A 12,143-nucleotide genomic window follows, 5' to 3' on the forward strand; every position below is an offset into this window, starting at 1 on the left:
GGTACGATTCAAGCCAACCAAGAGCCGTACCCCCGAAACCAACATAGTGCTCAAGACGGTGAAGAAGAATGCTATGGTCGATTGTGTCGAACGCAGCACTCAGGTCCAGCAGCACAAGCATTGAGCTTGTATTATTATCCAAGGCAAGAAGGATGTCATTTACAACTCTTGTAACATCAGTTTCAGTTGAGTGGAAATTCCTGAACCCTGACTGGAAAGGTTCGAAGAGATTGTTCCTCGTCAGATAATCGACGATTTGCTTTGCTACAATCCTTTCCTTTACCTTGGACAGGAAGGGCAGGTTTGATATAGGCCGATAGTTCCTGACTAATTCAGGGTCTAGGCCAGGCTTTTTGAGTAGCGGTTTTATCACCGCAGCCTTGAAATTGGAGGGAACAATTCCTGTTGAAAGCGAGAGATTCATAAGCGAGAGGATAGCAGGCCCCACAGTTGGAAGAAGTTCTTTAAGAATCTTGGAAGGGAGAGGATCCAACATAAAAGTTGTTGGTTTCGACACCAGAGGAATTGCCTTGAAAGTTCCAAGAAAGTTGCGTCAGAATTCCCCATCCTACTAGGCAGGACCCCATCGTGCCCCGCAGGATGTGTAGGACAAGCTGCACGGCAAGCACCAATTTCCTCTCTAATCGATTGAATCTTATTCACAAAGGTATCCATGAATTCACCTGCCAGGATGGAAGAACCTACTGTCTCAGTCTGATTCTGAGTCAGACTCTTCACCGTGTCAAAAAGAAACTTGGGATTGTTTTTATTCAAGTTGATGATACGGGAAAAGTAGGCGTTCCTGGCAGTAGTCAGCGCACCCTTATAGGTGAGCAGACTGTTGTGCCATTCAAGATGAAAGACCTCAAATTTAGTCGAGCGCCATTTGCGTTCAAGGATTCTGCAGCTTCGCTTCAGGGTGCACGTTTCTGCATTAAACCAGGGAGCTGGTTTTTTCAATGATCGTTTTTTAAGTACGAGCGGGGCAACTGAATCAATGGCAGCAGACAGGGCAGAGTTGAGGTCATCAGTAAGGCAGTCCACAGATCCCCTATAGTTACAAAGAGGAGCAAATGAACGGGGTAACTTATCTGCCATCGCTGTATTGGTTGCAGGTGTGATGCGGCGACAGCTGAAAGTAGCCTGCTGATAGTTGCAGGGGCAGGATACCACCACCTGGAAAGTGAGCAAAAAATGGTCTGATAAAGCTGAGGTGTAGGGAGAGACCACTAGCTGTGAGATGTCTACACCACGGGTCAAAACGAGGTCCAGCGTGTTTCCACCGATGTGGGTTGGGTGCTGGACGAGCTGTTTGAAGCCAAGCATATCTGTAATGGACAGAAAAGCCCTTGCGAGGGCATCAGATGGGTTATTCACATGAATGTTGGCATCCCCAATGAGCAAAATATTGTCTGAATATGTAGCCAGATCAGCTGCAAAGTCAGAAAACTCATCAACAAAAAGTGAATACGGTCCTGGGGGACGGTATACTACAGCTAAAACGAAAGAGTCTGGAACTCGTTTCGCTTGTCGGGGAGCTGAGGAGCAGAAAGCAAGCACCTCAAAGGATCTGAATGTATATCTATTCTTTGGCTTTAAATTAAGCTTAGAATTAGATATCAGGGCTACTCCACCACCTTTCTTAATTTCTCTAGATACTTGAGCGCTGACATAATTGGGGGGAGTAGCTTCGTTTAGGGCTAGAAACTCATCTGGTTTTAACCAGGTTTCACAAAGGCCCAGTATGTCGATCTTATTATCAACAATTAGATCATGGACCAAGAGCGCCTTAGATGAAAGCAACCTTATATTCATGAACCCTATTCTGAGTGCTTCCATTTTATTATTTTTAGAGGGAGTCCGGTTAACACTCAGCTCTGAAGCGATCAAGGGGATGGTGCGATTTCGACATACTGGTCGCGGCCCTTGCCTGCAGGTTTTACACCTCGAGACAGTGCGAGGCTGCACCACCGTACATATAGGTACAGCATTATTTTCAGAGGGAGTCTGGTTAACACTCATCTCTGAAAAGATTGATGCAATAGATACATCTTCCTGATAAACTGGATCAGCTAACCAGATGCTAGCAGGTTTGCTAAACTCCTGCAACCCAGCGTGCTGTGAGTGGATGAGTCACGCCTGGATAAGACATCTGTCTATGATTTTTGACATAATTGAGGCGCCTAACCCAGTAGGGTGTCGGCCGTCTCTCATGAGCACACCAGGGCGGCCCCACAAGGAGGGCCAGTTATCAATGAAACCAAAGCCCTGCTCTGAACTAAATCTTGCCAGCCAGCGATTTAGAGACAATAATCTATTATAGCGCTCATCATTACCCTTATCGGGTAGAGGGCCAGAGAGGATTAATCGATGCCGACACATGTTTCTGGCGAAGTCACAAAGCCTAACTATGTTGCTTTTTGTGACCTCAGTTTGTCTCGTCCTAGCATCATTGGTGCTGACATGAACTACAATGTTGTCTAAAGTAGTGTCGGTGTTTGCCAGCACCCTAAGATTAGCTTCAATGTCGGGAGCCCTGGCCCCGGGTAGGCAAATCATTTTTGCTGGCGAGTGTAGTCTAGTCTCGAGTGTACTTTACGTGTAACAGAGTCGCCTATGACTACGATTTTTTACCACCGAAAAAGACTTGCGAGGCAGGCTACTGACAGCAGCCTGCCTCGCAAGTGGTGCTGCCGACAGGATTGCCTTGACGAAGTCACCGCTAACGATAGCGTTAGCTCTACGAAATTAGCAAATAAAGACTACTACGATTGTGTTACTCGCACTCAAAGGACAGCCTATCCTTTCTGAGCCACTTGTTTTTCCTCTTTTTAGTTTTTTCTCTGAATTGTGTGTGTGTGTGTGTGTTTGTGTGTGTGTGTGTGTGTGTGTGTGTGCCTGTGTTCCTACTGCCTGTGACCCCCCCCCCCCCCCGTCTTGTTTGTCTGCTCGTCTCCGTGTGTTATAATGATTTAGTTATTTTGTCTTCTATGTTCCTGCCCACATTGTAAAGCGTCCTTTAAAAATCCAATATCCAAAAATCGCTATATAAATCAAATTTATTAGGTGAGTGCTGCATGCAGCGCTCAACTATTGTTGTTCATAAGTTTCATTCTTTCTTTCTTTCTTTCTTTCTTTCTTTCTTTCTTTCTTTCTTTATTATTCTGTACAAACTTTGGGACCTATCTCCGTACTTCCTCAATTTTTCACCTAGAGACTCCATTCAAATTTTAAAATATTCAGAATAGCTTGGAATTACGCCATTCTTTTCAGAATCTTTTAATATTTTATACTTTTTAAGATATTTTACTTTTAAAATATTATCTTTTTTTTAAACATGGGAGTCAATGGGAGGAAGGCAGAGCCGTGCTCTAATACTTCAACTGTTTAAGACGTATCTAAATCAATTTTCCACCGTTTATCTTCGTTCAAACCATTTAACAAATGTACACACTTGTATCTTCAATAATATCTAAACGGAATTTCGATATCATTTAAACAGTATCATCACAGTTTTAGTTTCAAACCGTCATATTCTACAGTTGGTCCCCATAGACGGATTATGAGATTTACAAGGGTTGTCATTTTTGGCGATTAGCAATGCTTTGCGCATTCAGCAGTAACTTTATTTGTTTCCAACCATTTACTTTTTCTTAAATGGTGTGCATGTTTACATTGTCTACTCCATTTAGACTTTTGAACTTTTGTTCAAATCCCTTCAATTGATTTAAGCCATTTAACGTTTCTTTATGTCTTAATCTATGTAGCTTTATTAAAAAACATTTATAACCTCACTTTGTACTACAACACTCACCGCATTTTCTGCAGGAGATGCATTTTCTAGTTATTATCTTTATTATTATTCTATGACCAGGGGATGAACAGGACCATGGAGTTGCTGAGGCAGGACGAGCAGGCTGAGTGCGAGCGGACGCACAGCGCTCAGTTACACGTGGCTCAGCTCAACAAGGAGGTCGACTCCCAGAAGGAGAAACTGGATCGAGTCACTAAACAGGTCTGCTGTTAGCGCTCCCTCTGAGGCACCACGTCCACCGTACAGTTTAGCACCCCCTCTGTGGACCAACGTCCACAGTACAGTTTAGCACCCCCTCTGTGGACCAACGTCCACCGTACAGTTTAGCACCCCCTCTGTGGACCAACGTCCACAGTACAGTTTATGCACGTGTGTGCATGCTTGTGCGTTTTGTGTTTGTCGCTTCAAGTTGTCTCTTGGTGTTACACGCCCCCAGTGCTCCAAGTTGACCAGAGAGACCCGGTCTGCCAAGAGCGGTGCGGGGCGGAGCTTCGAGGAGCGGGACATGGAGCTGAGGGAGACGAGGGACTTCAACCGCAGCGTCGGCCTCACGCTGCTCGAGGCGGTTGAGGACACGCCCCCCCTCCGGGCCTCCATCCACCAATACTTTCTGCAGGTGATTCTCACTGCCTGTGTCGTTGTTGTTTAGTTTGTGTTTCATGAATGACTATGAGATTTATTCATTCGTTCATGAGTCATTATTAAGTATTCATCCATTCATAAGTCATTATTAGGGGTCCTACGAAACCGTAGGAACCCTATTTTAATCGTTAGTATTATTATTATTTATTTTTTTGGACAAAAACCATATCTCCAAAAACTGCTAAGGCTTATAGAGCTTGTGAAAGGAATTAGGGACAACAAGGATGGGCCAGAATTAACTAAAGGTGGCACTTTAACAAGCCTTTGAAGTGAAACATAGTCAACAGGCTGCCATTTCCCCTTGGACAGTGCAATCTGAGAGTCTGACCCATATGGTCAGATCATTATAACTTGATGCAATGGCTCCAACTGAACCAAACATCCACACTGCAACATCTTTGGTGCCGGAAGTGGTAAAGGGTGCACTATATGGTGTGAAATTTATATTAATAAGGCTAAAGACGGCAGAGATATACGTTTTAAAGTGAAATGTATGAATATCTCCGATGTTTAAACAGCTCTAACATTGCGTCAAAAACACTTAGGCTTGGCTGTCGAATATGTTGAATGTGGCCACATACAGTGGGGCAAAAAAGTATTTAGTCAGCCACCAATTGTGCAAGTTCTCCCACTTAAAAAGATGAGAGAGGCCTGTAATTTTCATCATAGGTATACCTCATCTATGTGAGACAAAATGAAAAAAAAAAATCTAGAAAATCACATTGTCTGATTTTTAAAGAATTTATTTGCAAATTATGGTGGAAAATAAGTATTTGGTCAATAACAAAAGGTCATCTCAATACTTTGTTACATGCCCTTTGTTGGCAATGACAGAGGTCAAACGTTTTCTGTAAGTCTTTACAAGGTTTTCACACACTGCTGATGGTATTTTGGCCCATTCCTCCATGCAGATCTCCTCTAGAGCAGTGATGTTTTTGGGCCATCGCTGGGCAACACGGACTTTCAACTCCCTCCAAAGATTTTCTATGGGGTTGAGATCTGGAGACTGGCTAGGCCACTCCAGGACCTTGAAATGCTTCTTACGAAGCCACTCCTTCGTTGCCCGGGCGGTGTGTTTGGGGTCATTGTCATGCTGAAAGACCCAGCCACGTTTCATCTTCAGTGCCCTTGCTGATGGAAGGAGGTTTTCACTCAAAATCTCACGATACATGGCCCCATTCATTCTTTCCGTCACACAGATCAGACGTCCTGGTCCCTTGGCAGAAAAACAGCCCCAAAGCATGATGTTTCCACCCCCATGCTTCACTGTAGGTATGGTGTTCTTTGGATGCAACTCAGCATTCTTTCTCCTCCAAACACAACGAGTTGAGTTTTTACCAAAAAGTTCTATTTTGGTTTCATCTGACCATATGACATTCTCCCAATCCTGTTCTGGATCATCCAAATGCTCTCTAGCAAACTTCAAACGGGCCCGGACATGCACTGGCTTTAGCAGGGGGACACGTCTGGCACTGCAGGATTTGAGTCCCTGGCGGCGTAGTGTGTTAGCGATGGTAGCCTTTGTTACTTTAGTCCCAGCTCTCTGGAGGTCATTCACTAGGTCCCCCCGTGTGGTTCTGGGATTTTTGTTCACCGTTTGTTCACCTTGTGATCATTTTGACCCCACAGGGTGAGATCTTGCGTGGAGCCCCAGATCGAGGGAGATTATCAGTGGTCTTGTATGTATTCCATTTCCTAATAATTGCTCCCACAGTTGATTTCTTCACACCAAGCTGCTTACCTATTGCAGATTCAGACTTCCCAGCCTGGTGCAGGTCTACAATTGTGTTTCTGGTGTCCTTTGACAGCTCTTTGGTCTTGGCCATAGTGGAGTTTGGAGTGTGACTGTTTGAGGTTGTGGACAGGTGTCTTTTATACTGATAAGGAGTTCAAACAGGTGCCAATAATACAGGTAACAAGTGGAGGACAGAGGAGCCTCTTAAAGAAGAAGTTACAGGTCTGTGACAGCCAGAAATCGTGCTGGTTTGTAGGTGACCAAATACTTATTTTCCACCATAATTTGCAAATAAATTCTTAAAAAATCAGACAATGTGATTTTCTGGATTTTTTTTTTCATTTTGTCTCTCATAGCTGAGGTTTACCTATGATGAAAATTACAGGCCTCTCTTGTCTTTTTAAGTGGGAGAACTTGCACAATTGGTGGCTGACTAAATACTTTTTTGCCCCACTGTATGCATTTGTTTGAAGTTGCCTTTCTAAACCGCCGTCTCGCTACAACCCGGCCTTAAATTGTACCCTTTTAAGGCTGGGCCTTAAAGGGGTACACAGGTAATGTCGCAAATGTCGGTTTGACAGTGGATTTGACAAGGTATGCTTTAGAAACATGGTTGGCGATTGTTCTAAATGTTAACTTCCAGTAAACCAGTTTTTAAGGCATACCAATGCCATATTACCATACCGACCAAGCTCACCATACCTCCACGAATTGAAGACTTCTATTTCTCAAAATACACTCTGTTCTGCCCTTGGCAAACTACATTTCCTCAAGTGCTACTGCGTCAGACTCATGACCATGGGGTTACTGGTTCAAGTCGACCTCAACCAACTATTCTGTGAGAAATAACATGACTTCAAAAAATGTTGACCATCATGTATTCATTAGGCCATCGCCATACTCGTACAGTCCTACAGTCGGTCATAAGGTCATACAGTTGGACCATGTCATGGTTGATTATTATTATGGTATATGGAAAGGCCTGAGCAGATCGCAGCTCCGATTTGAATGGTAAAGAAACAGAGAGGGTTCCACCATTTGCTTTAAACGGTAGCTAGGCAACAAGATGCCCCGACATAGAGCTAAAAAGCTTGGCGATGAAACCTGTTTTAATCCAGTGTTCTGTCCGAATCAGGCCAACCTGTCCCTGCCCTCCCGCTCCTCCACCCGCCAGAGCTCCAGGACCAGCTCTGCTCGCAGCTCAGTCTCCCTGAGGTGAGACTCCTGCACCACCTCATCCTTACCTCTTCAACACAACGTCATCATCACCTCTTCAACACCACCTCATCATTACCGCTTCAACACCACCTCATCATCACCTCTTCAACACCACCTCATCATTACCTCTTCAACACCACCTCATCATTACCTCTTCAACACCACCTCATCATCACCTCTTCAACACCACCTCATCATTACCTCTTCAACACCACCTCATCATTACCTCTTCAACACCACCTCATCATTACCTCTTCAACACCACCTCATCATCACCTCTTCAACACCACCTCATCATTACCTCTTCAACACCACCTCATCATTACCTCTTCAACACAACCTCATCCTTACCTCTTCAACACCACCTCATCATTACCTCTTCAACACCACCTCATCATTACCTCTTCAACACCACCTCATCCTTACCTCTTCAACACCACCTCATCATTACCTCTTCAACACCACCTCATCCTTACCTCTTCAACACCACCTCATCATTACCTCTTCAACACAACCTCATCCTTACCTCTTCAACACCACCTCATCATCACCTCTTCAACACCACCTCATCATTACCTCTTCAACACCACCTCATCATTACCTCTTCAACACAACCTCATCATCACCTCTTCAACACCACCTCATCATTACCTCTTCAACACAACCTCATCCTTACCTCTTCAACACCACCTCATCATTACCTCTTCAACACCACCTCATCATTACCTCTTCAACACCACCTCATCATTACCTCTTCAACACAACCTCATCCTTACCTCTTCAACACCACCTCATCATTACCTCTTCAACACCACCTCATCATTACCTCTTCAACACCACCTCATCATTACCTCTTCAACACCACCTCATCATTACCTCTTCAACACCACCTCATCATTACCTCTTCAACACAACCTCATCCTTACCTCTTCAACACCACCTCATCATTACCTCTTCAACACCACCTCATCATTACCTCTTCAACACCACCTCATCATTACCTCTTCAACACAACCTCATCCTTACCTCTTCAACACCACCTCATCATTACCTCTTAAACACAACCTCATCCTTACCTCTTCAACACCACCTCATCATTACCTCTTCAACACCACCTCATCATTACCTCTTCAACACCACCTCATCATTACCTCTTCAACACCACCTCATCATTACCTCTTCAACACCACCTCATCATTACCTCTTCAATACCACCTCATCATTACCTCTTCAACACAACCTCATCCTTACCTCTTCAACACCACCTCATCATTACCTCTTCAACACCACCTCATCATTACCTCTTCAACACAACCTCATCCTTACCTCTTCAACACCACCTCATCATTACCTCCCCCAGCAACACCCCCTCATCATAATCACCATGGCTACCACCAAAACCTACTTAATCAGGAGAGATTAGTAATTAAAATTAAGATTAATTGACACACATTTAGAGATGAGACCCCGTCAAATTATTCTACCTGGGAGATAGTACTGGCAGACCGTACCAACTCGTACTGGCGGACCATACCAACTCGGACCGTACTGGCGGACATACCAACAATCTTTTGGCCGAACGCGTGCTACATTTTACGCTAATTTGCATAAAGGTAACTGAAGTTCAACTTTTGTCCCTACCCTTCAACGGGCCGCATTCCCCCGGCCGCACGCAAGCAAGCTTTCCCATAATCCCTTGCCCCGAGCGATAACGTGCAATAGAAAGTGAATAGGAGGCAAGGCCACTCGTTGGATGGGGCCAGCCGGGGACGGTGTTCATACCACGTCCCACCAATATCGAGGCCCCCTTTGTGACAATGTTGCATGTGTTGTTTACGTAGCATAATAATATAGCAAACAAGCAAGACCTGGGTAAAGGGGAAGTCATTAGGGACTGCATTGTGTTGAGGACAGCGCTGTTGTCGGCTAGACTATGGGCGAAGAAGAAAGAGAGTCTGAAACAACAGTGTGGCCTGTTTAGATGTAATTAAATGTGACATAATGTTGCATGCTCTCACACCACAACCTTTGTGTAGAACTTTGTTTCGAATTGCTTTGAACAATGGATGCCTCACGTGATGACCAATCATGCTTTTGGCATAAAATAGCGTGTGTGGGGAGGATAGGATGATCTAGACTGTGGGGAGGATAGGATGATCTAGACTGTGGTTATGGCTCATGGTCCCCCAGCCATGAGGCATCCTTGAGCTAAATGCCCTATCTCTGGCACTTATTACATGTCATGAATGAAACAAAGAAAATTCATGCATGACATCTCTTATCTATAGATTTGTTGTGTCTTCACTCAACCTTAATTTATCTTAAAGTGATGGAAAGCAGGATCTAAAACCTAAAATGACCATAACATATCACAGAGGGATGTATACACTACACTCCTACCAAATATCGTATTGAATATGTCAAAATGTGGATGAATGTGCATCTAAAAGTCAGTGAATAAACCTGGTTTCTGTAACTGGTCACACGGCACCAGACTAGATTAACATTGCAGTGGATTTCACAGAACATCATCTTCAGATGCTTAATGCACACCTTGATAAAACGTATTAACATAATTAAAAGTAAATCATGGATTTATTTGTAGCGATCTTAAACCATCTTTTTTTTTTTTTTTTTATAACTTTACCATTGTAAAATTCCGGTATAAATTAGCATTATTTACCTAGCCCCCATTTTGGTTCTCAATGCTAGCTGGGTGCAATCAGTTACCCAATCCAGCTAGCATTTAGAGCCACGTTTATTTTGGAACTCTCTTCACCCTCATGTTCTCCACCTATTGTTCACCCATCTAATACTACGTCCTAGGTCCTCCGCCTCCTCCTCTGCAAGCAACAGTCCCAGGGGCTCGACGCTGTGCTCTCTCACCACCAGGACCCTGGAGCTGGGCCTAGGTCTGTCTGTCACCTCCCCTCCTCCGGCCGGGTCCCCGGGCCCAGGCAGCACCAACAGCAGCAGTGGTAGTAGTGGAATTCGCAGCAGCAGACGCAATAGCCCCTAGTGTCGGTTCGACACTGGCTTCCGGAAATTGACCCCCCCTCGGCCATGAACACGTTATACGCCTGTGTTTAGATGATGGAAGACATTGTGTTATGTTGCTTGTTAAAGGATTGTTAAAGGTAATGTTTTGCCTGTGATTTGTCTTCACACAGTGGGGATATTCAGTGTATATATTTTTTAATTTAATTTAGAGGTTCCAGAAATTATCCCACATCTTGCTGGATGTTGACATGTTCAGACCCAGCCAGAGAGAGAGTCTGGGGGTTGGGGACAGGGCATTGTAGCTCCCTGTAGGATTAGGCAAACATGTCACATGATATCCCATTCACAGGAAATCGCTTGTTTCCGTGGTCAAACACAACTGGTTGGACAAGGGGGAGGTTCCTAGCCACCTGAGTAAATAAAGTCAGCGGGCCGTTGCACACTTTCCCGAGCAGTCCCTCTTGATTTTTCCCCCAACCCATATCTTGAGGGAATCGAAGGAGAGAGTTGGTGTTCACCTGTATTAATTCCGACAGAGACCATATCCGCACACGTTCACATCCAGACGAGACAACAATTTTTGTCTCCAAAGTTAAAACCTTCTGGGATTTTTTGAACCTAGACAACATGTTGCTTGTTGTTTTCTTTGGATTTTGGTTGGAACCTTCTGCTGCGCAGTAAGGAAAGTTTCGTTATTTATTGTATTCCAGAGTAACGAAATAGGCCTAATGGAGGATAAAATTGTATGAAGACTTTTTCTAAATCATTTCATGTTCTAATACACTACAATTAAATATTGACATAAGTGTAGGCATTCAGCCAAAACTATTATTTTGTGCTAGCTATGTAAAATATTTTACGACAGAGCTGATAAGTTCCGTGTATCATCCGATCATTTGATGATTCCATTCATTCATCCAAACGAAAAACGAAAAAACGAGTCAAATAGTTTTTCTTCATGCACCAACATCTTTATAATGGTGTTTGTTTTCCTATTCTCAGCTCGAAACGGATATTATAATAAACAAGGAAACCAAAACTAAATAATAAAGAATTGACTTATTTCTTTATATATCTAACCACTTCGCATGCTTTGCGCATACGCAATATTGCTTTAGTCGCTCGGTGAGTGCCAACACTGGTGCAACTCCAAATTATGTGTTGCGCTGTTGCACATTTTCTGCAACATGCACGAGTTTGAAGCGTAGACAGGCATGAAGTCGTTAACGTGCGAAAACATGCAAAAGCTTAAAACGTAACACTTGTATAGTCATTGATCGCTCGAAATGGGTGCATTCGTTGCAACGGCTAATTTGAGCAAGTTGAGTGGGCTGAAGCAAAACGGTTGATTTGCCTCTGTGCTGGCATGAAAATGATGGCTCTTTCTTTGTTGATACAAACGGTAATTCCGAACAGCATTTTACACAGTAGCCTATAATAGGAAATGTTCAAAGGTAAATCAACGTAATTAAACACTAGCTTCGGAGAGGCAATGGTGGTGGACCGTAGGCCTACTAAACACCCTATCTATATTATGGGTCTGTTAAATGCTAATCAAATCAAATGTATTTATTAAGCACATTTAATAACAAGGTGAGGGGGGGTATCTTATGTTTTATTGCAGTTTATGTGATAAACTGAACTAATGCCTTTATCTAATGCCTGTATGAATTGTGTGTGTGTGTGTGTGTGCTTGCACTGACTTGGGTGGATTTGCATGCAGTGTAAGGGGAG

The 12,143-nt window shown here is 43.8% G+C and overlaps 1 protein-coding gene across 1 annotated transcript in view; it reads left to right on the top strand.

The window, feature by feature from the left end:
• Positions 1-11,283, top strand: part of ccdc39 (coiled-coil domain 39 molecular ruler complex subunit) — a 36,151-nt gene extending 24,868 nt beyond the window's left edge. Inside the window, exons 17-20 of the mRNA XM_079751712.1 lie at positions 3,875-4,015; positions 4,251-4,430; positions 7,327-7,406; positions 10,236-11,283. Coding sequence (XP_079607838.1) covers positions 3,875-4,015; positions 4,251-4,430; positions 7,327-7,406; positions 10,236-10,428 — 594 coding nt within the window. The 3' untranslated portion in view covers positions 10,429-11,283. The remainder of the gene's footprint in view (positions 1-3,874; positions 4,016-4,250; positions 4,431-7,326; positions 7,407-10,235) is intronic.
• The last annotated feature ends 860 nt before the right edge of the window (positions 11,284-12,143 follow it).

The sequence above is a fragment of the Pollachius pollachius genome, assembly GCF_949987615.1.
Source record: "Pollachius pollachius genome assembly, chromosome: 14".
In the NCBI taxonomy this organism is placed as follows: domain Eukaryota; kingdom Metazoa; phylum Chordata; class Actinopteri; order Gadiformes; family Gadidae; genus Pollachius; species Pollachius pollachius.